At 51.8% G+C, this 27,123-nt stretch overlaps 1 protein-coding gene across 2 annotated transcripts in view; it reads left to right on the top strand.

Annotated features, from left to right (window-relative positions):
- The window catches only part of LOC144121464 (uncharacterized), a 400,927-nt gene that overhangs the window by 294,075 nt on the left and 79,729 nt on the right, over window positions 1-27,123 (top strand). For both annotated transcript variants that reach the window (XM_077654676.1, XM_077654675.1), the window contains exon 5: window positions 17,228-17,684. In XM_077654676.1, the coding sequence (XP_077510802.1) occupies window positions 17,228-17,684 (457 nt within the window). The remainder of the gene's footprint in view (window positions 1-17,227; window positions 17,685-27,123) is intronic.

Below are 27,123 nucleotides of genomic sequence, written 5' to 3'. Positions count from 1 at the left end.
CAGGGTTAATTTCGGTCACATGGAGCTCCTTAAAGGGAGACTCCATCCAGTTATTTTTCTCAGTAAAAATCGATTATTTGGCTCTTTCTGGCTGCGTTGAAGTTTGTCCGGCAGCAGAAGACCCATTTATCGGCGAGAACTATGGTTAAGAAATCTTCCCGGCAGTCGATTCGAACTCGTGACGTCATTAACCGAAAGCTACGGGTTGCCACTGTTTTGAAGTGAATGGCAATGTAGCGTAGCCTCTGAGCGTATACGCTACGCGCGGTATACCCTGTCGATGCACGCCAACTTCTAGTCCTCATTTAGAGCGCGCTAGCTGGGCACAGAGTGCAGGCGAGGTCCATGCGCTCTGAGAACCGTGCGCTTATATAACCCACGTCTTCGTACTGCGCACTTTCCGATGAGTGCCATTTCCTCTCTAGCACTCTCTCGCACATGCTCGTTGACCCCGACGCGCACTCACAGATGCTGCGGAGCGCTGGGCCTGAGAAAAGTCATCGTCTTCAACTGGAGAGTGCAGCGTATGCACGCTTCGGTTGACATGCGCCTTCGGGAGACGAAAGAAAGCTTATAAATAAAGAGAAAGACGCGAGAGAGCGAAGGAGACGGCCAAGTCGTGGGAGGGACGATGACCGTACCGTTTCAGTCGTGTGCGCACACCCACCGGGTGGTTGGGGGGCTATAAGCAGGGTGTGTGCGTGCGTTTGTGCAGCCCTTGCCTCGAAGTCGGAAGCAGTCGTGAGGAGGAGAGGCTGGAGGAGGAAGACGGGTCAAAATCGGAGTTCGAGGGAAAATGGCAGCTTATATAAGTCTCGGGTCGGTGGTAATCACCGGAAACCGTGTGCACCTTCTCTGTCTCTTTTTTTTCTTATTTTATTTCTTGCCACCTCCACCCACCCCCTCCCGGTCTTGCGAGTCTCTCAGCTTTTCTCTGCCCGGTCTGTTTTCAAGTATACCCCCACCCCCCTCCCCATTGTTGCTTCGTTCATTTTCCGATTTATTTACCTTTTTTTTTCTGTCTCTCGTTTGAGCGCACGCTGCGTTTCCTACTTCGTTCTAGTATGTACTCGTAATGCTCCTTAAATGTATCGCGGGAGTGTTTTTTTTTTATTTCTCCTGACCGTCCGAGTGCCGCAGGGCCTGTGTACTTCACGTATCTCCTCACTCTTTAAAGAGCCACGCATCAAGTGTGGTGGGCGGAAGCGGCAAAGGAAGCAAAAAGAAGCAACCCCCTCTTCCATGCCCCTTTTCTCACGAAAGAACAAAAAAATGCAGCTGAAGAAATCGTGAGAACAAAGGAACGCTCGTCTAGCCCTGTCTCTAGAGCCTGTATGCAGCTTACGAGTAAACTCACACCAGCCCCGCTACACTACACTACTCTCGACTGTCGTGCCGGCTGCGTCAGGCCTCGGTGGCTGAATGAATTTTGAGGCAAATTTCGCCCGGATGGCCGTGAAAAGGGCGAGGATGTGAATGGAGGAACAGTAGTGGTAGTAGCAGTTGTTGGAACAAAAGAATGGGTTCAGGAAGAGAGGGGTGTAGGTAGGACGGGACGTGTTGGTCACGTGACGTGACCCGCGACAGCGCGCGTCCAGCGAGTCGTGTCGAAGCGAGGGCGGCTTGTTCAGCGAAGCGCCGAGCGTGAACAGCGGACCTTGGGTTTGCGTGAGACACGCACCGTTGTTGTGCCTTGTGTTGCGCGCTGCCGCAAATGCCCTCCCGCCTACTCCGCCTCCTGTGGACAGCAAAGAAAAATGAACAAACATGCGAGTAAAACACCGCGCTATAAAAGCTGCAGCCGCGTTGGCAGCGCAGTGAGAAATTTCTGGCTAGTTTGACAAACCAACGAAGAAAGAAGAAAAATCACAAAAATCACTGATTTGCGATTGGTCCTCCCAGTGAACGGTGAGGAGGTTGTTGAAAACTCTCGCCTTTGAGTCTCCTCGAGGTACGCGATTGGTCGGTTCTGCTGACGATCCCGAAGTGCCGGCCATTGAAAGCACGCGCTACACCAATGACGTCACTAGCTGCGTGGTCCGTGCTCTTTAAAACCGCAATTAAAGAGAAAGGGCGATGGGAAAAAAGGGAAAGAGTGTCACCGGCGTACAACTGTGCGCCGTAAATAGCACGCGACGCACTACTACTTTTACGCACGAAAGTTATTCCATTGTCTGACGGTATACGCAGACGAGAGCACTCACCGGATGTCTCTGTTTTGTTGTTGTTGTTATGCTGTATATGCTATGCTGAGTGGCTTTCCGGCTATGCACGTCCTTGCGCGTTCGTGGCTTATTGGAAACGAGCTGCTACGTTGGCTTGATCAACAGCTAGCTCAGGCTAAGCGCACGAAATTAAATTTCTGCAGGATGCGGTTTTGGGACATTGTAATGAAGCTTATTCCCCATTTATCTGGGAGGACTAAAAACCTCGAGGTGGTCTGTTTATACGTTTGTGCCGTCTGCTGACGCCACGTTTAGTGCGATGGACTTCGGGTTCTGCACAGTAATGTGCACTATGATGATGATGATGATGGTCATCATCATCATCATCATCAGGCTTACTACACCCACTGCAGGGCAAAGGCCTCTCCCATGCCTCTCCAATTAACCCTATCCTTTGCCAGCTGCATCCACCCTTTGCCTGCAAACTTCTTAATCTCATCCGCCCACCTAACCTTCTGCCGCCCTTTGCTACGCTTACTTTCTCTTGGAACCCACTCCGTTACCCTTAAGGACCAGCCGTTATCTTGCCTTCGCATTACATGCCCTGCCCAAGCCCATTTCTTTCTCTTGATTTCGACCAGGATGTCATTAACCCGTGTTTGTTCCCTCACCCACTTTGCCCGCTTCCGATCTCTTAACGTTACACCTATCATTTTTCTTTCCATGGCTCGCTGCGTTGTCCTTAACTTAAGCTGAATTGGTTTGATCATAGAAGGTTGTGGCCAAGTACTACACCAGGGTGGCCAAATCCTGCTCTGGTGAGAGAGTGCGTTGTCGGTTTTGGTCACCGAGATCAGGCCGCACTCCAGGCCTGGTAATGCAATTCCATCGACACGCGGATTTTTTTTTTTTTAACCCGGTGGAGAATTGCGCGGCACCAGGATTTGAACCCCGGTCCTCTTGCACGCGAAGCGGATGTTCTACCTCTACGCCATCGCTGCATGGTTATAGTGCATTTATCTGACCGTCACGTCGGGCGTGGTATAGTTATCTCGAGACGTTTATTAAGCCACAGAACACCTCTTTGGCAGCAGCGTATGCAGAAGCATACAGGATCACTCGAGCAAGTGAAAAAAAAAGTAAATTGCTTGAAAGCTCATACTCAACATTTTCCCCGTCCTGACCATTTACGCTAAATTACAAAAAGTTAACGTTATTAATTTTTTTTGCTGCGCACGTGCTTTTATTATTAGTTGTTTTGGTCACCGCAGTTCAGGCAATTTGTACGATCAAAACTGTGTTTGTGACATCATACAAACTACCTTAACGTTGATACTCGCTCACCGTGCTTGCTGAACAACAACAACAAAAAAAGCAGCGTGAGGCTTGTCTTCGAACATTTCAGAAGTTTCATGAACGCAGTCTGCGCTTTCAGCCGCTAGTTCACACATTCATTGCGCGTACGTTTTTCCAGTACTGTTTTTGACGTCATCATTGCGTCACACGAAACAGCGCCTCCGGTCACGCAGCTGAGTTTTGGATTCGGTTTGCAATTTTGCTGGTTGAAAACAGTTTCGCTTGGTGTTCGAAAAAAAAAACAATTCCTTACGAACAAGTGTAGCGACTCTAATTAACAGAATGCGATCAGTTCAGAATGTTCAAAGAATCCCCGGCGCTCTCCTTCAAGGTGCCAGACGTTCAATTTATTTCGCGGTTGTTGTAGAACATCGCGTTTGTCATTATATGCTGAGCACTGTGCTGACAAGGCGCAGGAAAAATAAAAGCCATTTCTTTAAAACAGCCACACAACAATATCATCTGCCAAGGCAAACTTGACAATAACGTATCTCGGCGGGCAGGGATGTATTGTATCGGGTGGATAGGCACAGACATTCCCTAGGGCCTGTTTATCGCAGGAACCGATACATCGCATGAATGTCAACTCGAGGTTTTGCACACCTGTAGCGTGTACATACCTCGGCCTACGAGGGCGCTACGAAAGATCGATATATCAAATTTTATTGCATGTGGCTCAGTCTTCCAAAGTTCACTGTTAGTACTGCTGACATGGGTGAACTCGGGCCTGGGAACTCGGACTCTCCGCCAAGATGGGGTCGGGTGAATCGGCAAGACGCAACGAGGCGGCGGCCAGCAACGTCAAATGGTAGAGTCTACCGTCGGTAAGCCGGACGGAGCGGGCGGCTCCCTTCACCATGAGTGCACGCTGAGGGAGTTAACCGAGAGACGGCTGCAGCCTCCACTGGCAGCGATCTCCTGTTTCCGACATTCTGCGGGGGAGGCAACCCATTTTTCACCTGCCGAGAAACGGGTTGAAATTCCATTCCCACGAGAGCTCCGAACGGAAGACTTGCCGTGTATAGTGGTGAAATCTCCGGCATAACAGTTTTCGCAGACTCGGTCTTTCCCCCTTGCCATCGACCAAGCTGTGAGAGTGCGTCAGCACCGCCTCCTGCCGTGGGCCCAAGTGTCCACAACTGCCCACCTGATTGAACACCTGTCACAGAACTTTATTCGCCAGCCAGAGTTCTTGGGAATACGAATTGTATTTAACGGGCTGGCGCAGGTGCGCTACCGAGGTGCTCCTGTCTCGACTTTAGAAATGTAAAGTGAATCTAGTGCACAGTTATCTCCATAACCGAGTTCGAGACCATCGTATCGAGCCTGCGGGCCTGGCCCCTCATCCCTAACCGTACGTATCAAAATACGTCGTTCTCAAGCAGTTAGCAATCACTCCACATTTTACGTTACGGTGTAAGGTGAATCTGCAAACAAGAAGAGAGAACAAATTCGTAGTGGCCAGGACGACGACCTTCTGTGCAATTACCGCAAATGTCAGAGGCCTATATGGAATGTTGAACTTGTAAAATTCGTCTCACAATTTCTCGACGCCAAAGAGGGAGCCACTGCTGGTTCCTGCATACAAATCAACCACACCTCGGCACAATAAAACAGTTAGTCCGCTTTCACCCTCGCACGAAACTTTCTCTCGTCGGTCCACTCACTCACACTTACATCTACTCGCACTCATATGCACCCACGTTCACATGTAAGTAAGGCTAAGTAAGTACAATCTTAAGTGAGCCTGCCGACCTTTCAAATAAGCGGCCGAGTTTTAAACGGTATTCACAGATTGGAACGTGCCTGATTGAATAGCATCAGGTTTTCAAGACTGGCCAATTGTTGCGGCGCTGGAGGTACGAGCAGGCCTCGGATGCGTGTAGTGACCTTCGATATACACTCTATACATCAGTACGCCTGTATAACAGTTAAAAGGGGGTAACCTGTCACTCCCCATTCACTCCTTTCTGCTTAGAATGTAGCTTTGACATTTCATCTGGTTGCGTTAGCTGCAGCTTTCTATATATGTAAAGTGCCAACCAATTGTGACGCAGAACATTATGTGGGCATGTGCTGCCACTACCTGCAGCATATTTGAATATGCTTTCAACAATCGGCAAGCCAGCAGAAACGAAGGCATTGATTTCGTTCTGCTTTCCGCACACGCGAGTCGGCCAGACCACATTTATGCCCATTACGCAATCCGATCCACTCGCTTCGCTGCGCGGTTGTCCCGGAATTTATTTCTCACGCATTCAGCGTCAGCGGAGCCCACCTACATGCATCCGCTATGCGGGCCGAGTCAAGCCAGTTTTCTGCGCGAATCGCTCGTAAGCGTAGGAGCAAAAAAAAAAAAGGAAAAATGCGTCATTGTTTCCTTCCGTTCCGGCCGCGTTTCTTCCTCCCATTCTCCGGGCGCAATCTAATGGAATTGAACCCGAAACAAGTCAACCCCCGTCCAGCGGAAGCGAAGCCCAGGGTGCGCCTTCCTTTGTTGTTGAAGCTTACGCAATCATTTCTGTCCTTTTCACCCCAGAAAATGGCCAGACATCGCCCGCGCCTGCCTTGCTCGCTCCGGAAGTTTCTTTTCCGTTCTCAGCCTTAATTTCGGACTCTGGCGGCGTGCATGTTATACGCTCCGTGCGCGACGCCTCGTCAACTTTAGAATGGACTGAGGGCGAGAGAGAAAGGAGAAGGAGGGATGAGAGAATCGCTGCAATGAAACATGCAGGCACTCGGCAGCAGAGACATAAAGAGCGGAGGTGGTGGTGGTGGTGGGAGGCGGGTGAAAAAGCCGGAAAGGAAGCGAGCGGAGGGGGCAAGCCCGAGTCTTCTACTGGCGATGCCAGCGGCGATTTAAAACGCCGGGGCGCACACCGGGTCGATTTGCTCCAGGGGCTTCCGTTTCCCCCTCTTCCTGCCGCTCTGGGCAGCAAAACAAAGCCGAGTTGGCGAGAGGAGGGTGGAATCACCAGAAAGAGAGCGGCAATGATTGCTTTCTTCCTCCCGGGGAACAATGGAAAAACGAGGCGCGCGCACCGGCGTCACCCAGCGTTGTCGCGTGCTGGAAGCGTAACCAGGGGAAGTGGAGGGGACGCGGGAGTGCGTTCATACTCATACTACACTACTTCCACTCCTGGCCGTGAGAGGGCGGCGTGGGTTCAAGTCCGGTGGGTACGGTCGCAGCCCTCACCGTGAACACGCGACGTACTGGAGCGCGAAGTCGCGTTACGCGGTGGGAGTGAGGCAGAGTAAGGGGGCGAGGGGGGGGGGGGGGGGGCGATGACGTCTGCGCTTGGCGGTCTGTCCCCTGGCCCGCTTCCCCTTCAACCCCCTACTCTGCCCGCTCCTGCGACTCCCACTGTATACGACTGCGTACTACGACGGGAAGTTGTTGGCGAAGTCAAGTCAGTAGCCTGGCTCAAATTTAAACCGTGAGCGCGGTGGAGAGGGAGCGCTCCATAGCGGGCCTGCAGCAGCACAGAGTGAAGAGAATATGGAAAGAGAGTCAATTGCAGCTATAGGGGCTTGTCTTTCTCTCGCTCTCTCCCCTCAGTTTTTCCGGCGGATGCCGGTGTTTTTCTGCCTTCTTTAGCTTTCTGGGCCCCCCGCGAGTCGCACCCGGGTGGAGAAATCCGCGAATAAGCGCCACGAAGGAAAATCAAATAAAAGAAAGAACTTCACAGAGTTGTACGAGCCCTTCGGAAAGGCCGAGGAGAGCCGAGCAAAGGGAAAAAAAATGAACAAGAAAAAGCAGACTAAAGACAACGTGGAAAAGTGTTGGGTGTTGCGCAGGCGTGACGGTGACGACGACCCGCAGCGCAAGAAAAGAGGGCGAGAGAGGTGTACTAAGAGAGAGAGAGAGAGAGAGAGAGCGAACAGAGTAGAAGATCGTAACGGGGGAGGGGCAGTTTCCCCCATCCTCCCCCGCCTTCCCCAGTCCGCGGCGACTTCCTTTGCGTCGCCGGGAGACAAACGCGACTACACACGCGGACCCGAGCAGCATCAGCGCTCAGTAAATCCCAGGCGTGCGTCGTGCTATATACTGTACGCTCGTATGCGCGCATGCATACATATCCCCGCAGTGTCGCGCAGTGCGAGCCTGCGGCTTAACTTTACGGGGCCCCTGCATGCGTCTCGTCGGTGCCGTTTCTTTTCCGGCGCGGCGGAGTGAGCGACGGCGGGAAGCGGAGCGGCCGCACTGCTCCAGCAGCGTTCCGCTTCCGTGAGCAGGAGCGCATTTCCAGAGCGTGTGGCGCTGTTGCTGCTACTATGGAGCCACGCTCCTCTATCGTGCGGTCCTCTGCGCACGCATGCTATATGTCAGCTCTACGAGCGGCCCACGCTCAACCTGGGGGGAGCGTCTCTCGACGGAGCAGCGTACATGTGCCGCGTGCGTAGTATATGCTGCCCGGTATACTGTATACAGCCACGGAGTGCATGCGCGTTATACGAATGCAACGGAGCATGCGCGCTCTGAGCAATGGCCTCATGCGTGACGTCTTGTTCTTCTCCCTCGGCCTCTCTCGTAAGAGTCTTCCAGTTCTTGCGCGTCTTGCTTTAGGGGGGCGGGGGGGGGGGGGGGGGGGGGTGCAAGGAAAAAAAGATTTCGTGGGAAGGTTGGGGCTTTGTGCTTCTGTTTCGATATTTCATTTTATCTTTTTTTGTCTATTACTGTTTATGTGAGATGCAGAACGAGGTACGTATTCTGGGGGGTTTGTATGTGTGTGCTCTGTGCGCGCCGGGCCTGACTCGGTGGGCGCTCCGACGTCTTCTTTCGAATCAGCCGTCGTCGGAATTGTACACGCTTGTCCAATTTTATCCAGCGTGGCTTCTTCTGACAATACTGTTGGAGGAAATGTGCTCGTATAGCGTAGACTGTTCGCGGGTGGTACAAAGGGAGCACGCTGTGTGTTCGAATTTCGAAGCATCGCGGGTAGCAGTGCTGTCGTTCGTTTGGGCATGCGCACTACGTGTAGGCTCAGTCGTGACTGATAACAATGAATCCGCAGAGCAGGCGATGTTTACCCGTTGGCTGCGTTCGTACAACCGCAGTCGACGAGGGCATACTTTCAATACGGACCAGCGTCAGCTTTTGGTATCTGAAACTAAAATGTTCAAGTCAGGCAGTTACTTTGTTTATGAAACGCTTTTCGTTGACAAGAATTCCGGGGCGTAATCCTCACACGAGTCGTGTGCGGCGCTGTACTGTGAGCTCAGGAAACTAGCACTTAGTACTAAGCCCAGTTCCGCTCATCTTACAAATTTCTAGTCTCAGGCGCTTCGGCATAAAACTTACACACTCACGAGCCAATAAAATTCGTTCTTTGCGACCAAACTCCAGGTATCGAGTCGGCGGCCTTGTGAGCACATCTGCGTACGTGTGCTTTATTTTTTCTTTTCTTTTTCAAAACCCACCACTATACGGGGAAAACCCCTCCTCCTTGATTCGTGAGGTACGAGGGAAAGGGTCGCAAGGCGGCCTACAGGCGCGTCGAGGCATGAATGAACGCGTAAATGCCCGACGACGCCAACTCCGCTTTCATTCATTGAATCTACACACGCGTGTGTACGTAGAGCACTACGTCGCCACTGGGAACGGAAGTCCCGGGTCGCGCACTGCGACAAGAAGAAAAGATAAAAAAAAGATGAGAAAAAACAGAACAGTCTCGAGCGAGAGAAGGCGAAGTGAAAACGAAAATGCAAAGAGCGAGAGATGAAAGCGGCGAATGGAGGGGGGGGGGGGGGGGGGGGGGGGGGAACAGTGCGTGGCGGTCGTCTCCGTAAAGAGCGCGTAATGTTTTCGTGCGCGGTGGTGCGCGCTTCAACGAAGGACTGCTTTAGCGGCGGCGCGTGGGGAGGCGGGCTGCTGCTGCAGCTGCGCGATGCGCAGGCGGGGGGCGTGACGGGCGACAATTTTTTGACACATGACCTCGCGCTTCCTCCCGCTGCTTGGCTCCCATCCTCTTGATTCCTCTCCTCTCAACACGCGTGCGGCGTACGCCCCCCCCCCCCCCCCCCTTTCTCCCTCTTCGCGTGCACACTTTGCCTTCACGCAGTAAGCAAGCGGCGTCTTCCGCTCGTTTCTACAAATCAGTGCAGGCAGGCAGTGCTTAGATGCCAATGGACGACGGAAGTGATGCGAAAGAGGGAAAGGGAACGAGCTCTTGAGAATAGTGGAAACAGTAAGCAAGGACCACTGTCTCCGTGGCAAGGACCCAGTACCCAATTCTCAAAGCTTTGCGTGCGCATCACGAGGTGAGGTATATGCGTGATTGGAAAGTGCGCTGTTCGATTCAAATGAGCGATGCGATAAGGTTGAAAGCAAAGACAGCAACCATTCCTTTGATGATCTTACGTACATATATGCAAGCACGTCGAACAGGCAATCAATGCTCCTTTACGAAAAGGGAGTAGATTCCAAGACGATGTAAACATTGCAGAGGCCAGCAGGTTCGATTAGGAAACGTGCGGCAATAGGGCAGGCCGGAGATGCCGCATGAGAGGTCTAATTGGCAATCGCTGGGTCTTTGGTCTACAGTGGACCTGGATAGGGTGATGCCGATGACGATGCCCGCGACATGTACAAGCAGAAACGCCTGATCCGCACTCAAGCACATGACTGATTTTCCTGTATGGAACTTGTAAAGGCGTGGTGGGGATCATTTCTACAAAGTTAACGGCTTTGAAAAGAAATAAAAAAGGAAATAAATCGCGCACTGCTTTACCACATGCGTGAATAGCAATAGTTGATTTTGCGAACACCAGGTGGCTCCCGCGAAAACGGCGTAAAACTCTGAGGGCCTATTTCTGGGACCTGTGCAAATACTCGCGAACATCCTTACGAATGCGGGTCCGCGTTCTGAACGTTGTCCTATAACTCTTGTACAGGTGATAGCAGTTCGTGAATGCCTGACCCATTAGTTTTTGCACTCTCTATCGGGGCTTTCAAGCTCATGGGCGCTAGCCAGAAAAAAAAAAAAAAAAACTCATGATGGGTACGAAGCGTACAGGTCATATGTGAATCCGTTATAAAGTTTTTCTTGCAACAATAAAAACAAAAGTGCAATATACATCAAAATCATAGTGAGATCGGACATTTAACCTATTGTCTGTCTTAAATAATGCATTAGAGGAAGCAAGTGGCTTCTGAAGCAATACACAGTCATGGACAAAAGCTTGCTCACAAAAAAAAAAAATCGAAGCAATCAGGCAAAGCAGGTCAGTGAAAAGCACGTAGAAACATGAACGGACATGCGTGTTCCATTCACTTCGACAGTAAAGTACCATCTTACTGGCGCGTGAGGCAACGCTGAAATATACTGCTTTCCGCGAATCCGCATCCGGGTCAAACCTTTGCCCATGGCTATATACATCGAGGGTTGCTTATGAGGTGGACAGGTGGCGTTCAAAGCGCTTTTGGATGACACGTTATGACATGCAACAACAAAAAAATGCCTGGAACCTGGGAAGACCTACATCTCAACGAACCACCTTATAGCAAGACACGTTAGGACAAATCGGAACGCTGCTGCCGTCAAAAACAAAACGGGCTGACTGGTGAAACAGGGGAGCTCGTGGAAAACACCGGGAGAAATGTGCAGAGAAACCGAGCTAATGACACGGCTTCGTCGGGCATTAGTTCACGCAGACAGGAAAACGCTGGCGCTAATACAAAGGCCGCTCTGCATGCATCTCGAAGAAAAAAACAAGAAGGAAAACGGATGTCTTGGTGTGGGCGGAAGCTCGAGGTAACAAAGCCACGGGGTTGCAACAGCGGAGTGAGTGAGGTGTCATGACAAGAAACAATTCAGCCTCCCTCCCTGACTCCCCCGACGCATTTAATTGCGCGCGCACAAGCCTGCCTGCCTGGCAAGGACGCACGCGCTGAGGCGAGGGCAGGAAAAAAAAAAGTGGCGGTCTCGTGCGGCGGAAATGAGCCGACCCCCCATCAGAGCGTTGTGTATACGCTCCAGTGCGGTGGCGAAGCACACGGCGGGTGCGCCCACGGTGGTTTTGGTGCCAGGTAAAGCGGCGGCTAGCTGGGGCAATTATACACCAAAAATCGCTGAGCTTAGGAATACCTGTATATGTACGTGATACGGGTGGAACTAGGGAAGCCCCTCTGCTTCCCCCAAACCCCCACCTCCACACCATGCTGCTGCTTCCGCTTTCCGGCGGATGCTCGCCCTTTTCGGAGGTGCCCCCGTGATCAAGACACTTGAACAACTGCGGGGCGAAGAACTGTATGTGCTCTACGCGTGCGGATACTTCCCGCATTAAGACCCGTAGTGTGTGTGTGTGTTGGTGGGGGAGAAGTCTTTAGGGTGCACGAGTGCGGAGACTTGGCTTCCGTGCGCGGCAGCTGATTGACAGACAGCGAAGCGCGTCGACCTTCCGTCGGAGGTGGCGGCGGCTGCGGGAAGTGTCCTCGACAGCTTCCTTCGAGCAAGGGAGAAAGAGAAGCGTGCATTACACGTGCGCAAGAACGCTGTGGGGATTCTCGAAAATTGCTTTCGGAAGTCGCTCCTGCAGCTAGTATGCATGGCATGACTGTAATTTTTCTCTTTGGTTGCCGCTCCAAGCTCCTTGTGGAAAACAAGAGCATGAGGGACGACTCTTTAAAGACGTTTAAAGTTTCTTCGAGCGGTCATCATCGCTTTGGGAGGGGGCGGGGAAGGTAATTGGCTGGCCTCGTGGGCGGAAAGGCAGGTCGTGTACCTGCGTGTGCGGGTCTCTTTGGGGCTTCCTCTTGAGCGGTCACACACACGCAGTCAGTGGAGGCGTGAGCGATCGTTGACTCCACGCTTCGGAGGCGTTCGACCTGGCTCCCGCGTGGAGGTTGCGTTGCCGACTCCCGATTCGTCGCCCCCTGGGGTGACCAGTTTTTGTGGACCATCGCACGGGGCTGGATTAGAAAAGGTATTGTTGTCGTGCACAGGCTGGTCGATATCGCGAAAGCCATAAATGGCGTCCGATTCGTGAATGATTTGCTGTTGTAGTAGTAAGTGGTTTTATTAAAATATTAATAAAAAAGGAAGGAAAATATCTTTGCTAACCCCAGCATCTGCCATTGATACTGAAGCGCCTGAGCTGGGGCAGCGGAAATAAAGGATAGCAGGCAGAATGGAAAAAGGAAATGAAAGAGGTATGTGGACAGGAAGAGAGGATAGAAGGAGAGGTAATATTCATAAATTATTTACACAATAAGAAATGTAAATAATTTGCAGGCCAAATTCATTTCTTGGAGAACTATGTAACTTCCAAGAGCAGTGGGAACCTTACGCAGTGATTCTGATTTTTTTCTTATTTTTTTAACGCCGAAGCAGTATTAGTGCGATCGCCAGAAGGATTCATCATCCTAATAGCCCACAGTCGCTTTATACAGGCACGCATATTCAAATGACCGCTTTGGGTGATATTCAGGAAAACCGCTCTGACGTGTGGGGAAAGCGGCTCTGCGTACGCATGTACAGTACTCACGGATTGAAATAGGACATTCGGAGCGCGTGGCCGTCGCTTCATGGAGCGCCGCCCGTAGACGCTCATGGAACCAAGGTGGTGCATTGTGGTATGGCGTGAGAGGGAGAACATCTACAAAGCAGAATTGTTCCTTCCAGTAGCCAATCAGCCGGCCTGTGGTTTACCACATGCCTGCGTGGCACTGCAAGGCTAGCGCTCCGAATGTCCTATTTCAATCCGTGAGTACTGTACTCTACAACAAAGCATTCGTACAGATTCAGTAAGTTCTGTATAGCCGTAATCGCTCAGAGCATGACACTTTCGTTATGTGCAAAGCTGAAATCGGCACACAGGTATAGGCAGGCATGAATTTTCCCCAGTTGCAAATCATAAGTAAATAGACTGTAACATAACAATCCATTCTTAGGGACATTGTTGTCGGTGCATTTAAGCACTGCGAAATGTGTTATTGAAAGAAGAGGCCTCGAAGGTGGGGTCCCACCGCAGGCGAGAGAAAAGTCCACGTAAGCGGGAAAGAAAACAAATGCCTTTAGAAAAGTTTAACTTCGTATACAGAAATGGCTGGTTACATGGTTGTCGTGATTCCGAATACAGTGTAAAGCTAACTGAACTCTAGTTGCATCATTATCAAACTTTGAATTCAAATTTCTAACTCTCCTCTCCTTCATATCAGACTTCTGCGTTGGGGGTCCGCGGTGTCGACCGCATAATGAAAGGTGGGTCATGCAAGCATTAGTGTCTATTTTGAGGAGCTGTCTATGACAGCCCCATTATCTGTAGGTAGGCAGTTAAGATTTTAACGGTTTGTGCATGATGATGCAGATCGTTATCGCCACTGCTGGATGTGGGTGTGTCCGGTCAGTCGGGATAACGAACGACACGATATAGCCAGGCGTCCGCCCCTGCATATGGCTGGACGTTGAGTACGAAGTCCGCTTTATTTTGCCTTTATAGCAATCAAAATTAATCGTACAAAAATACGTACCCATCATACATCCCTTGGAGATGATATATACGCTCGAAGAAATAAACACGCACAGTTCTGGGCTAGACAAGATTAGCTGTTAGTTGCAAAGCACAGCCCGCTATCCCGTTAAGATTTATACATTCGTGCTCCATTAATAAACACTGTTACCTGCTCCAAACCGGCGCCTGCTTTATTTCGGCCTTTCTTATCTCCGATCATTGGAGATAAGACGCGTAGCGCCCCGATATTCTCGCCTTAACGTTATTCGACTTACTCGACCCTTGCGAGGCACACAATGGCGAACTCACGACTATCGTGCCCGCCTTATTAGCCCGAACACGGACGGGCAGGATTCGAACGTTAATCTGCCGAGATTCGATAGACGCGCTGTACACATCACACCGCCAGTTTTATTGTTTTCGCACACACTGCATAACACTGGCGCTTGGTTAGCCCACGGGCGGGAGCCAATTTTGACGAGCAGTTGTAGTTCGTGACCAATCGAAGCCGTGAGCATCGGATTACTTCGTCCCTGAAACTTCGCTCGTCCCTTTTACTGTGCGCGTGAGAATTCGAATCTGCAGCACGAATTGTAGCGAGCTCTTGTCCAGCCAGTGCATAAGCCTGCCGTGCACACGCACCCGGCAACGGTGCCGTAATCGAACTACCGCCAGCGCCTGCCCGGCTCTTTATTACGCGGGAGCTTCTTCAACAATTAACCTGCACCGTGTTGAGGCTTCCTGTATACGCTGTTTAGGGTATACGACTTATCTCGAAGCCGATGTTGTTGCGCTGTGCTGTGTGGTACCTGTTACGAAATTGACCTGTTCATGATGGGCTGTACAAGTCATAATGCTGTGCTCTCCTCAAAGGAGCGTAATAACTGTGTGTCACAATAACGCGGTATCACAATAAGAGCATAAAGTGAATTTACCTGCACTAGTATTCGTATCTTCATTTGTAATGCAATGCACATTCAAAGTCTCGCTTATTTCCTGGCCATCATTTCATTGTGTGTCTTTTCGGACATTGGGAAGGTTGTGTTCTATACTCGAGGAAGCGTGCCTCAGCTTATCTCTATAAACGGCTACAAATCCTCTAAAAAACAATGTTAGATTAGGCAAAATAAAATAAGTTTTGGGCCGCGATGGCCAACCCGTGCTCTTCGAAAACGCACACCTTTGGTGCTGCAAATTTTTCTCGAGGCAATCAACATAAACAAGCTCTATAAGTTCACTCCATTATCACGCCCTGTACAGGGAATGTGGACAATGACGCTCTTTTTCCATTGCTGTTTACATTAAGGCACTGCTTTATAACCACTTCTTTTACGTAGCTAATTGTGCAAGATAGTCGTGTCTGCTCCCCCCCCCCCCCCCCTTTTTTTTTTGTTGCCTGGCTCGCCGTGGTGGGTCAATGGCTATGACATTCTGTTGCTGAACACAGGGTTATAGGATCCAATGCTATAAGCGCCGGCCGCATTTCTGTGGGGCGAAGTACAAAAATCGCCACTGTGCTGTGCAGTGCTGGTGCACATTAGAGAAGCCCGTGCGGTCGAAAATTAATCCGGAGTCCTTCACTATCGTCCCTTCCTCGCTGCAGAGCCTCCATCATCCTTGCCCTCGCGAGGCGGTTCGGATGTGCAACCTGAATGAGGCAGTCACTTCTTTCCTTTCGTCATAAGCATCCCTCTTTGAGTACGTTGCTGGTCTTGAATTGAGAATTTGGTTTGAGGAAAGGAAAGGCGCAGTAAGTGTGTCACTTATCTGTGGACACCTCGACCATGCTGTGAAAGAAAGAAAGAAAGAAAGAAAGAAAGAAAGAAAGAAAGAAAGAAAGAAAGAAAGAAAGAAAGAAAGGGTGCCGTAGTGGAGTGCTCCGGATAAAGTTCGATTACCTCAGATGGACGTCATGCCAGGTGCACTGTACTGTTTTCTGCGTGCATGTGTACCTTGCACTTATGTTCTCCTGTGTCTTATGAAATCAGTATGTTGCGTGTTTTCCCGCTCAGTACGCCATATTTTTCTTTTTGCGGTTTTTCCACTTCTGTGGAGCGGAACCTTTTATTCATGAGTGGCCAATGTTTGAGAAACCCTCCAGATTTCTAAATGGTGAACGCATTAGTTACCGATCCCATGTACGGACGGACACGGGTCGCAGGCTATCCGGCGTCCTATGGATGCCACATTCTGCAAAATAGAGGACGACAAAGGAGGAGGCAGAGCGCGTCATCTGCTCCAAAATAACGCCATAATCAGACACAATGGCCGGTGGCGCGGGGAACAAAAATAAGAGGCGCTCCCTTCCCCGTGCCGTTCCCCCTTTGAATTCATTTTCCTCGCGCCAAGCGGACGAGGCGAACCGAAGGAGCGCGCGCCCATGCTCTCGCGGTGGCGCCCCTCGCGGCAGCCGCAAAAGCGAACAGGTGAAGATGCTATCGGGCCGAGAAGGAGACGGCGGCGGGAGCGATTCCTTCTTCCCTGACGCCTATCTGGCGGCGCTCAACGCAAAGCCACGCCTTCTTGCGCAGGGCCGGCAGCTCGGCCGCCGCGGCGGCAGCGCCGATAAGCGACGCAAACACAAAAGGCGGGGGATGGCGCGAGCGAGGAGCGGTCAAGGAAGCGAACCCAAAACCGAAACTCCTCCCCTGCTCCTCCGTCGCGCCTCCTCTTCCTCCTCCGCCGGCTGAGGAGAAGCGATCGCCTCCTCTTGCTCTTCATCGCGTGCGCCCCGCTCGCACGCAAATCTTTTCCTTGCCCACCTCCTCAGCAGCGGCGACTAACGCCCGCTTGGCCCCCCAGATGGAGCGACCTGTGCATTTTATTCGCAGCCGGGCGCATGCGTGAGGCGCTTTCCGCTGCAGCGCCACCGTCACCCTCTCTCTATCTTTCTCTCGACCTTCCCGACTCGCAAAGCGTAGCCTCCGGTCCGCCACGCAGAGAAAACGCGCCGATCACGACGCGCGCTTCGCGCACACCGGCCCGCTCCGCGCGCGTCAGTCCTCCGCTCAGTGGTTCCGCGCGCTTCTGTTTCAGTTTCGGTTTGTCGTGCGCGCGCGCGTTCGTCCGCTGCTGCTGTGTGTCCTGCTGGGCGCCGTCCGTCGATTGACGGCGTTGGAAGGACGCTGCCTCCTCCCCTCGCTGTTGCGTGCTTCCCGAATGTGTGATCGTTGGCGTGCCCGCCGCTGCTGTGCCGCTTGTGGTGGCTGTGCTCCCCCGTGTCGCTCACCGGTGTATGGCTAACTTCTCCACAGACAAACCGGCGGCGGCAGCGAGCAGCGGCGCGACGAGCAACGGTGGTGTCGTGGGTGTCGGTCCGGCCGGCGTGACGACGGCGAGCCGACGCAAGCGGTCGTCGGCTGCGTCGCAGCTGCTCCCGGTCAACGGGACGGCGCTGCTGACGCATCCGGCCAGCGACATCAAGGTGGAGAGGCTGTCTCCCGAATCGGACACGGCGTCGCCGCAGTCCTCGCCGTCGCCCGCCCGGGTGTTCCCGCCCGGGCTGGGCTTCGTGCTTGGCCTGCGGCCGGGCCTCGTGCCGGGACACCCGTTCCCGCCGGGCGTGATCGCGGCCGCCGCGGCGCAGGCGGCCGTCGACAGGCAGTCGCTGGCCGCGCCGGCGCTCAAGCAGGTGGAGATGATGACGAGGAACTACTCGGACTTCATGAGGTCGCTCGCCGCCAAGTACAACAACCCGACCGGACAGGACGGGTGAGTGAACCGCCTTCTCTGTCTTGTGTTGTCGTTGCTATTCCCCTCGTTCATGCTGTGCCTGTGGATGGCATGCCACTCTACCCGGCACCCCTAAGATTTTACACGAGAAAGCTTCCTCTGCGCCTCTAAATACCGCGAACCGTCTATTCGCCGTATTGAGCTCAGCGCTTTCGGCCTGGTTTGTTTATTACATCTAGTGTTGGTTCTGTTTTGGTTTTGAAATACACCCAGCCAAAGTAACCTCCGTATACTCTGAAGCAACGCCACGCAGTGCTGAGCTTCTGAGCATATCAGCTCTGAGTGCAGACGGCCTGTACAACCGCGACGCCGCCTGGTGCGTTTCTCCGAAGTTAGTGTCCTACGGTAAAACACTGCAGTTATTCTGGGCGTATATCCTCCGCTGCTCATTGAGGCGTGTGCCAAGTGCTTCTCTTTTTCCGCCTCATCAAGGCGCAGCGAAAACTCTCTCGGCCAGCAAACAGGCAAATCACGCCTGGAAATTCGAGCGTCGGTTCTTGTACTCTAGCCACGCAGTATGCTGAACACTAATGCCGATACGTGCTGTGACTCGTGCGGAAGAAGACACGATTCGAGTTCGCCCAGAAAGGAAGCGCAGTGGAGAATAGAACGATAAATGTTAGTGCATGTCTTTGCTTGGGACACTTCCTGCCATGGAAGTTTGCTTGCTGCCTGGCCATGAAATGGCATAGCATTTATGTCTTCGTGATTTCCAACTTAATGTGAAGGCGCCTCAGGATAACTTGTTGGGCGAGTTTGTAGCGTTCATTGTAAATATTTTAATGTGCCAAAAAACAAACGCACACAAGAGAATAGAATGGGACAAAGCGCCTGGAGATGACACACACATCGAAGGGCCCACTGCACTAGAAATATACCTTAAGAAATCTTCTTGTTGGGCGAGTTAGTAGCCGTTCATTGTAAATATTTAAAGGCACCAAAAAGGCGCGCACACAAAAGAAGATAACGGGACAAAGCACATCGTTGCCTTCTCTTGTGTGCGTGTGTTTTTTGGTGCCTTTAAATATTTAAAGGCGCCGCGTTGAAGCTATATAGGCTGGCTGTATTTCAGCTAGTCTATATTTGTATTTGCGGTTGCTGCGCAAAAGCGCTTCTATACGTCTCTTATTGCTGTCACTGAAAGAATACTTAAAGTCGCCACGACCTCTGAATCAGTTTTACTCGCTCTGTAGTTGAAATCGCATAACACGTCTTCTTGCAACCTGTTTTCGACTGAAGCTGAATGCCCTTCGTTGACGTGACAGGTTCCGCTACGAGTATCAATCTCTCAGCCGACCTCTCATTGCGGCATTACGCTCCCTGTCATCGTAGACAGATTGCCAGATTTACCAAGTTAAAAGGTCCCACGTACTCACAGCGTCGACTTTACACCTCCCACACTGTCTGCCCTTGCTAAAAAGGCCAGAAACTTTACGCGATGCGACATTTAGCCAGCAGCCATTTAATGGTAAAAGCCAACGGATAGCATCAAATATTTCAGTAGGTCAGCGGCTGCAGACTCTGTAGGGGCAGCATCATAAGGCGACGATGCAACGGAAGTAAAGTGCAGGGTGTTGTAAGAAATCACACCATACGCGGAGCGAGTGACAGGGCAGCGTAAGAAGGGAGGGCCTATATGACAACAAGATGGGAGGTTATTTTAGCAAGCGGATTGGCAGCAGATATTCTCTTCCGATGGTCTGTTCTCTGTGCAAATTAAATTATATTCCATGGTTATGCTGCGATTAACGTTGCGTCGACGACAGAAAGTCATGATGCTCAAAAACAATGGCTTGTTTTATTATTGCGCAGAGTGCTTCGCGGCATAAATTATTATTTACAGATATGTATATGTATACACGCCGGATTCCCAAAGGAAGTCCGTCAAGATCCTGTGGTGCGGCCCAAATATCCAGCCGTCTACATCAGGCGGGCCCCGCCGCGGTGGCTCAGTGGTTAGGGCGCTCGACTACTGATCCGGAGTTCCCGGGCTCGAACCCGACCGCGGCGGCTGCGTTTTTATGGAGGAAAAACGCTAAGGCGCCCGTGTGCTGTGCGATGTCAGTGCACGTTAAAGATCCCCAGGTGGTCGAAATTATTCCGGAGCCCTCCACTACGGCACCTCTTTCTTCCTTTCTTCTTTCACTCCCTCCTTTATCCCTTCCCTTACGGCGCGGTTCAGGTGTCCAACGGTATATGAGACAGATACTGCGCCATTTCCTTTCCCCAAAAACCAATTATTATTATTATTCTACATCAGGCGGTCGACTTGGGAGCGGTCCGCTTCGGAGCAGTTGTTTCTGCCCAAAGGCGTGCAACGAGGGGCAGGTCCAGAGGAGGTGTCTAGTGTGCTGCCTCGCAGACATAAGCGGGACAGAAAATGTCATGGTACCGTGCTGGCCACGACCAGATTACCACTGGGTTGAAGGCGACACGGAACGTGCGAAGCAAGACCTCTTCCCAACGCTCAAAAACAAAATGGCTTCTGGATTTTGTAGGGTCGCGGGCTTAATCAAAACGCCTTCGAAGCACAATTCGTGAAGCTGTAGCTTTTTTTATTGCCATAGGAAACGCAATGCGCGCAAGGGGTGTAATTTAGACAGCATATCTAATGCGTCTTGGTTTGAATACGGCATGCGGCAATCGGACAGAGAAACGGAGACCATAGCGAGATTCTCTGGACATTCTGCTAACATTACACAGTCACTGTCCTGCATACAGAATTGCACAAAAGAAGAATTCTGCACAACATAGCGAGGATCTTGAGATAAGTCCCCACATGTTGGTATTCATAGACACATACATCAATAACATCGCTCCTTGCGGGAGAGAACGCTTATCTGACAACCAGTGGCAAATCAAACTTAGCTTATCTGACAACCAGTGGCGTACCATTATGGGAACGCCGTTTGGGTGTGCCATGGACAGTCTTAGTTTTTCTCACACTTTAATTCGTTTTTCCATCAACCATCAGTCTGTGCCAGGTAACAATATGCATTCTCGTGGCGACTAATAATGGATGCCAGAAAAAAAAAAACAAAGTTTAACACGAAGACGTTATTATTTGCACGTTCCATCCCGTCTCCAGCGTGATGTGCTTACTGAACCATAATTCAAAACTGACTGCCGACGAGCACGATGCAAATACATTGTAGCGCTATAGGCGCTCAGTAATCCGTTTCTTCGGACTTCGTGCATTTATTTTTTGTTTTCGTTGGCCTCCAGAATTCTCTCAAATAAGGCAACGGTGAGCCAGTAAGGAACATCAACAACATAAAAAAGGAACATGCTCTCGCACTGCAAGGCGTCATTGGACGCCGTCTCCCTCTGCAAACAATTCGCTCTCGGAGCAAAAGAGGTCGGATAGCCTCGGGCTTTTATTATAGCAGCAGCAATATGGCGGCCGGTCAATACAGCCACCCACACAGACACACGCGCAGCAGCAGCTCTGGGCGACGCTGACCCAACAGTCGGACTGAGCGCCCTCTCCATTTCTCTCTCTCTCTACGCTCGCTCGCGAGATAGACACGCTTCACGCGCTGTCCTTTACAAAAACCGCGCGCGGCAGCTTCGGCGGCGGGCGCGTGCAGCCATCGAGCGCCGTCTGTGCGTGTTCGGTCGGGCGCCCAAATGCGATAAGCGACGGCGACCGACGCCGGCTGCGGCACGGACAGTCGCGAAAGCCGAGACGCCGAATCCATCCACGCGAGGAAAAGCTCCCCCCTCCCCCCAAACCTCTCAACACACATACGTAAGCGTACCAGCGCCCGTAACGCACAGAGGCGCGTTCGCCTTGCGCGCCTTATATTTAGAGTGGCGTCGCAGCAGAAAACAAAAGTCGATCGCGTGGACAGTGCGTACCTGCCGGCGGGCATCCAAAGGAGGAGTAGGGAGAGCATACATTCAAGCCACGGGCACGGACGATCACCGTGCTACCATGGCGCAGCGCCTGCTTCCTCTCTTTTTCTCTCCCTGCGCGGACAAACTGAACGTCTCCTCTGGCTGGCCCCGCCAATCCATAAAATTCGCATTCGCTTTCCCTCTCGCCTGAGGCGCCGGCCGTGTCTTTGCTTTGGCTGGCTCGCTGCTGTGGCGACGAACAACGCCGAGCAGATGCCGCGTGCCTTCCTTTCGTGTCCCCGCCCACTGCAGGCGCAAAAATCGATCCGAATGAGCTTCTTTCCGAGATGCCGTTCGTTTTGGCTGCCCCTTTCTGTCGTTCATTTTGGTTTCTTTTTCCTCGCGAGCCGTGCGCGAACCCGCATGTATACCTATATGGCAGCCGGCTTCGCCGCGTTGTATTTCCTTTTATCATTCCTTTCACCTCTCTCTCTCTCATTCTTGCGTGAGATTCCCTTCGCTTTCACCCACCATTCTAGCCGCGACTCGCGCCCTGTGTCCCGAGCGTACGCGTCTCGACCGGCATGCTGCATCGCGCATCTAGCCTTTCCTTTCTCGTGCGCCCCACCTCGTTTTCGCTTTCCAAGCCGCCCCTTTTTTTTATGATCATTATTTCGGCCTGCTCCTCCGCGTAAGTGCTTCGTGCTGCTGCTTCTGCGGCGGTGGCAGCGCGAATATGCAATCGCCTCCCGGGCGCGATGCTTTCTGTCGTGCTTTGCGCGCCCGTATAGGAGAAGGGCACGAGTTCGATCGCCCCCACCCGTTATATGTAATGCTGCATTGCGTTTTTGTTCCAAACTGTACGAGGTTGTGGCGCGGGGGCGAAAGGAAGGGCTTTGTGACGTGCGTTTACCCTCACGTTTGCTTTGCCTCGGATGGCCTCGTACTTTTTATGTGTGTGTGTCTGTATACGGGCGTGCATTGCTGGAGAAATTTTCGGTTCGCGCTGCCTTTCTTCATCGAGCTCGGTGTTCTAACGGCTGAGTGCTTCTTTTCTTTGTCTCTGAACGCCATCCATTTCTTTCTTTCTTTTTTTACTGCGTCTCTGCGGTTTCTTTGGAGCATGGCCGGTTAAAATTTTACTTGTCCTGCTTCTTTTTTCTTTTTCGTCATTGGGAAAACGACGCTTGCGGCGTAATGTAAGAAAGCTGTATGCTTTTTTGCTCCATTTTTAAAATGCTGATTCTGAAGTTAGGACCGTGTTCCTTCGCTGAGCGCGCGTGCCCACCCATCGACTCTTTTTCGTTTTTTGTTAGTTGCTCTCAGAAACGACAGAAGAGTGCAGGCGCTTCGTTCGTCATGTTAAGTGATTTCGCGAACAGTTATTTCATTCACGGTACTTTTTCGAAAGAATTTCCATGTGCGTCCCAAACGTTGCCTTTTAACGTACTTGTTTGAAGCCGAGATCTTGGGTTACTATGCGCCCTTATTAACGGCTACCATTTTCTGAATGGCTGTCGAACAGATTTTTACATGAGAAAACATCACGGAGGAACTGTGAGGAGAGTGGAGCTCTCATAACTCATTTCCTACGCGAATCACTCGCATCGACGCATGAGTATTTCGCCTCCTTCGGCAGGGCTCGAACTCGTGCGCAATAGCTCAAGTTTATATTTTGCCACTGAACCACCGCCGCAGGTAGCTTTTCCTAAAGGCTCCACGCCTTCCTTAGTGTCTCCATTGTTACCCGCAACTTGTGGTTTTTTCGAATGTCTCAGCCTTACCAAGGTCTCGGTCTGACTATACTTTGTTTTAGTGGTCTACTTTCCTCTCGAATGACGCAGCGCTCGCGCGGACTCGACTGCGCACGCACGTTTGTCCCGACACTCAATATTTTCGCCCATGTCGTTTGCAGAGCTGTCGCAATAAGAACACAAAGGGGCGAAAGAATAAATAAAAGCGTCCAAGCACGGAAGCGGAGACATTGAATTACGCCACCCACGGTATGTAGCGTGCACGGAAAGGGGACTTTCGCGTCTCGCGCAAACACGTTCAAAATTGCACACACGGCGCCTCGAGCCCCCCATCGCGTGCTACTCGCAATTACTTGGAGTCTGGCATTGCTTTTGCGGCGGGAGCTCGCGCGCACGGCCCTCGGATGAGTGGGACAGCATTGTTTGACAATAACGACCGCGGGTCGAGCACATGTATACGCCTTCGGGATGCTTCGACTTGCTTGCGCGTGTTGACGACTCGTTTATCCTCTAACCTGCTGCTTCATTTATAGACGCCCGCAGAATCTTATTCGGATACATACTGATGTTTTGCGAAAAAGTGGGCGACCGCGACAAAATGGAGTTTAATTCGGCGGAGAAGAGCGCATACAGGGGCGCGAAGAAGGTGCGAATAGGCCATAAATAACGAATGGCCTTTGCGCCATATATATCCCAAAGGCTATTCATGATTGGCTCGGCTGCTGTCCCAATAGACGCGGGTTCGACCCCGGCCGTGGCGGTCGAATTTCGATGCACGCGAAATTCTAGAGGCCCGTGTGTGCGATGTCAGTGCACGTTAAAGAACCCCAGGTGGTCGAAATTTCCGGAGCCCTTCACTACGACGATCCTCATAGCCTGAGTTGCTTTGGGACGTTAAACCATAAACCATTCATGATCGCTTTGTGCGCACCTGTTTTATGCTTTTGTCAGTCGATATATCTGTTTTCAAGCCTCTCGCAGGCACTGAAACAGTGTTCGTAGCGACGTTCTCGTCTTACCGTTATTAGGCGATCTGAAATCCCGCCACTTATCCTGTGAGCCAACGATGCATGTCTCAGTCGCTGTTCATGTAAGCGCGTCCGGTAAATGCTGCGAAGATGGTTTTAAGTGGCTTACATCCTTGGACTGAAACCTTAATATATTTAGTATAAACGCGGCGCTCAGAATACAATTCGTCACCATTTGCCATCACTGCGTTTTCGGTCGCGCCGTGAGAAATCTACGCGTGCCTGCAGAGGATGCTTATAGTCGATCACATATTGGTCGGTCTTGCCGGCGCAGAGCGATTCCGCGGGTTGAGCATCATCGCCCGTTCCATCCGCAGGGTCCGTTCGGAGATGGAGTCGAGGTATGAGCCAACGCGCGCATCCATAGTGCAACATCCGCGGGGCCGCAGAAGAGACGGCCCGGGAAGGGGGGAGGCAGTGACAGGCCCCGAGCGTTTCGATTTGCGTTACCAATGGCAACGCAAAACGGGACAAAAAGAGAGAAGCCTCCTCCCCGGCCACCTCTCAATCCTCCTCTCTCGTCATAACTCTCCTAGCCGCGCATACACGCACTCGGCCGACTCGGTGAGAGCGCGCAAGGCGGCGGCGACGACAATGCGTTTGTTTACTGGCGCCGATGGCTCGCGGTGCATGAGTTATGCTGACGTCACGGTCCCATATCGATCTCTGGCACACGCCCGACCTTACGGCCGCCGCCATCCGTCCTCGCAATGCGGGGAAAAAGCATCTCTTCTTTGCTCCCGTATTCGGGTCTCTCTCTCTCTTTCTCCCCCTAGCGGGACTCTGTCCCCGGTGTTCTGCATGCGGCTTCTGCGATGAGGCCATACAGCACAAGAGGCATTCTTTTTTTTTTTTTCAGCGCATTAAAGGCGGGACACGGACGAGGGATGTGTACGGCTAATTAATAAGTTTTCTGCGGGAAAAACACGCCCTTTGCAAGCACATGCGCACGCACATGCTGTAGGTAAAAAACTCATATAACAACATTCATTCGATCAACCTATACCGAAGTTGAAGGGACGCGGCGACTACTTCGTTACAGCCGTCGATTCGTTATGGTCCGTACTGACAGAGCTTCGAAGGGGAATCGCCATTCCTTCGTTATATCTAGTATTTCGTTATAAGCCGTTTCGTTACAACCAGGTTCGACTGTGTGTACGCGCCAGTGTGCGTATACTTGTTCTGCACCTCTGCTGAACTCTAACATAGCAGCAATCTTTTGCGAATACTGTATACGATGATCGTTCAGCCTCAGTCGCAGGCCTAAGTCGCAGACACGAGTCTGTACCCTTTCAACACTGGCGCATCCTTTTCGCGCGTGAAGCGGCGTTTTGAACAGTTAAAAATACCGTGACAGATAGCATAGAATGACCATTTATAGAGCCAAGGTGTGAAATTTCGAAGTGTGAGATTTCTGCAGGAACTCGCACGCTTACCCTGAGTCACATGTGATGCTTCAGGCATTCGCACGGTTTCTTATGGTACTTTTACAGCACCGGCACCTCTGTGCCTGCCGTATGTATACATCAGTGGTACGGGCGGGGCCATTAGGTTTGAGCCGACATGGAAGGTCCCGTTGTGTCCTCTCACTGGTTTTCCGTTAACTGAGTTGTCTTATGTTGCGATATGTTATTATTTGCGACTCACCATCACCAGATGCATGGGTCTCGTTTCTTTTCTCACCGAGGTGGCTTCAGAGTGGAGACCTATACACTCGGGTTCAGAATGGTCGTTAGAGTTTCGACTAGGGGTTCGGGGTCTGCGAGTGAAATTTCATGGAGCTATCATTATTTAGGGCATCTCCAGCGTTCCGCAGCAAGTTAAGCTCCTTCGAAAATTCTCGCACGCTTGGACCTGCCATCAAATCTGCAACCTCAGTCCCCTTTACGTACGCATCTCCAGCTGATGCACGTGTCAGCGTATGCCCTAGAATACAGTATTCCATACTAGCCGCCCCAGCCTCTTCACAAATACAAAAAAAAACGAAAAAGAAGGCATATCAAGAGCTGCGCCTGCGCATTGAGCGCAACCATATGGACGCCAGCACAGCGTACGGCGGACAGCCGTACGGTGTGCCGGACGCCGTTCAGCTCTGTTTTGTACCCAGAGCACATAAGAGCCACCGACGGTGACGAATAATGCCCAATTAGTCCTCAGTAAAACAAAAACCAAAAACAGAAACAAAGAAGAGTAAAAGATAAAGACGCCCGGACACTTAGCGAGTCTGGCCTCTCCTCCCCTGGCGGTTAGGCTTCGCCCTCATCTCGTCGGAGGTCGCATGTTTTTAGGCGGCGGTGGTGAGAAGCAGGGGTCGCGCACATGTCATCCATTGTTCTTCTTTCGGCCCCGGGGGTCGCTGTCTCGGCTTATGTAGCCTTGGCCTCCTGCCGGTGAACCCGCGGTTGTTGCGGCGCGGGTCAGAGAGGACGGGGTCAGCCCGCTCTGACTTGGAGATGAGGCGCTAGGGCCTCATTGCAAACGCTGTGGCGCTGCCGCTGCGTGACCTTTGCTGCTGAACGGCCCGCGCAATGACGTCGCCTCTCCGGTGGTGTTATGCGTAGTACGTGTGTACCGTTTCGACGCGACTAAACGGCGTCGTTGTTGCGAAGCTGACGTCCCAGACGCGTCCTTTTCGACGAGTTCTGGACGTCTGGGGTTCTTCCCACGCGTTTCCTTCACGCTAAACACGAATACGCCTATGTGGGAGTAAAAAGAGAGTAAGCTGTCCTCTAGCGCGCTCCCTTTTGTAAAAGGGAGAGGGCCAGAGGAAAGCTTGCTTCCTTTATACTCATTTTT

The sequence above is a fragment of the Amblyomma americanum genome, chromosome 2 (genome assembly GCF_052857255.1).
Source record: "Amblyomma americanum isolate KBUSLIRL-KWMA chromosome 2, ASM5285725v1, whole genome shotgun sequence".
In the NCBI taxonomy this organism is placed as follows: domain Eukaryota; kingdom Metazoa; phylum Arthropoda; class Arachnida; order Ixodida; family Ixodidae; genus Amblyomma; species Amblyomma americanum.
This window is presented reverse-complemented; position numbering and strand designations above follow the sequence as displayed.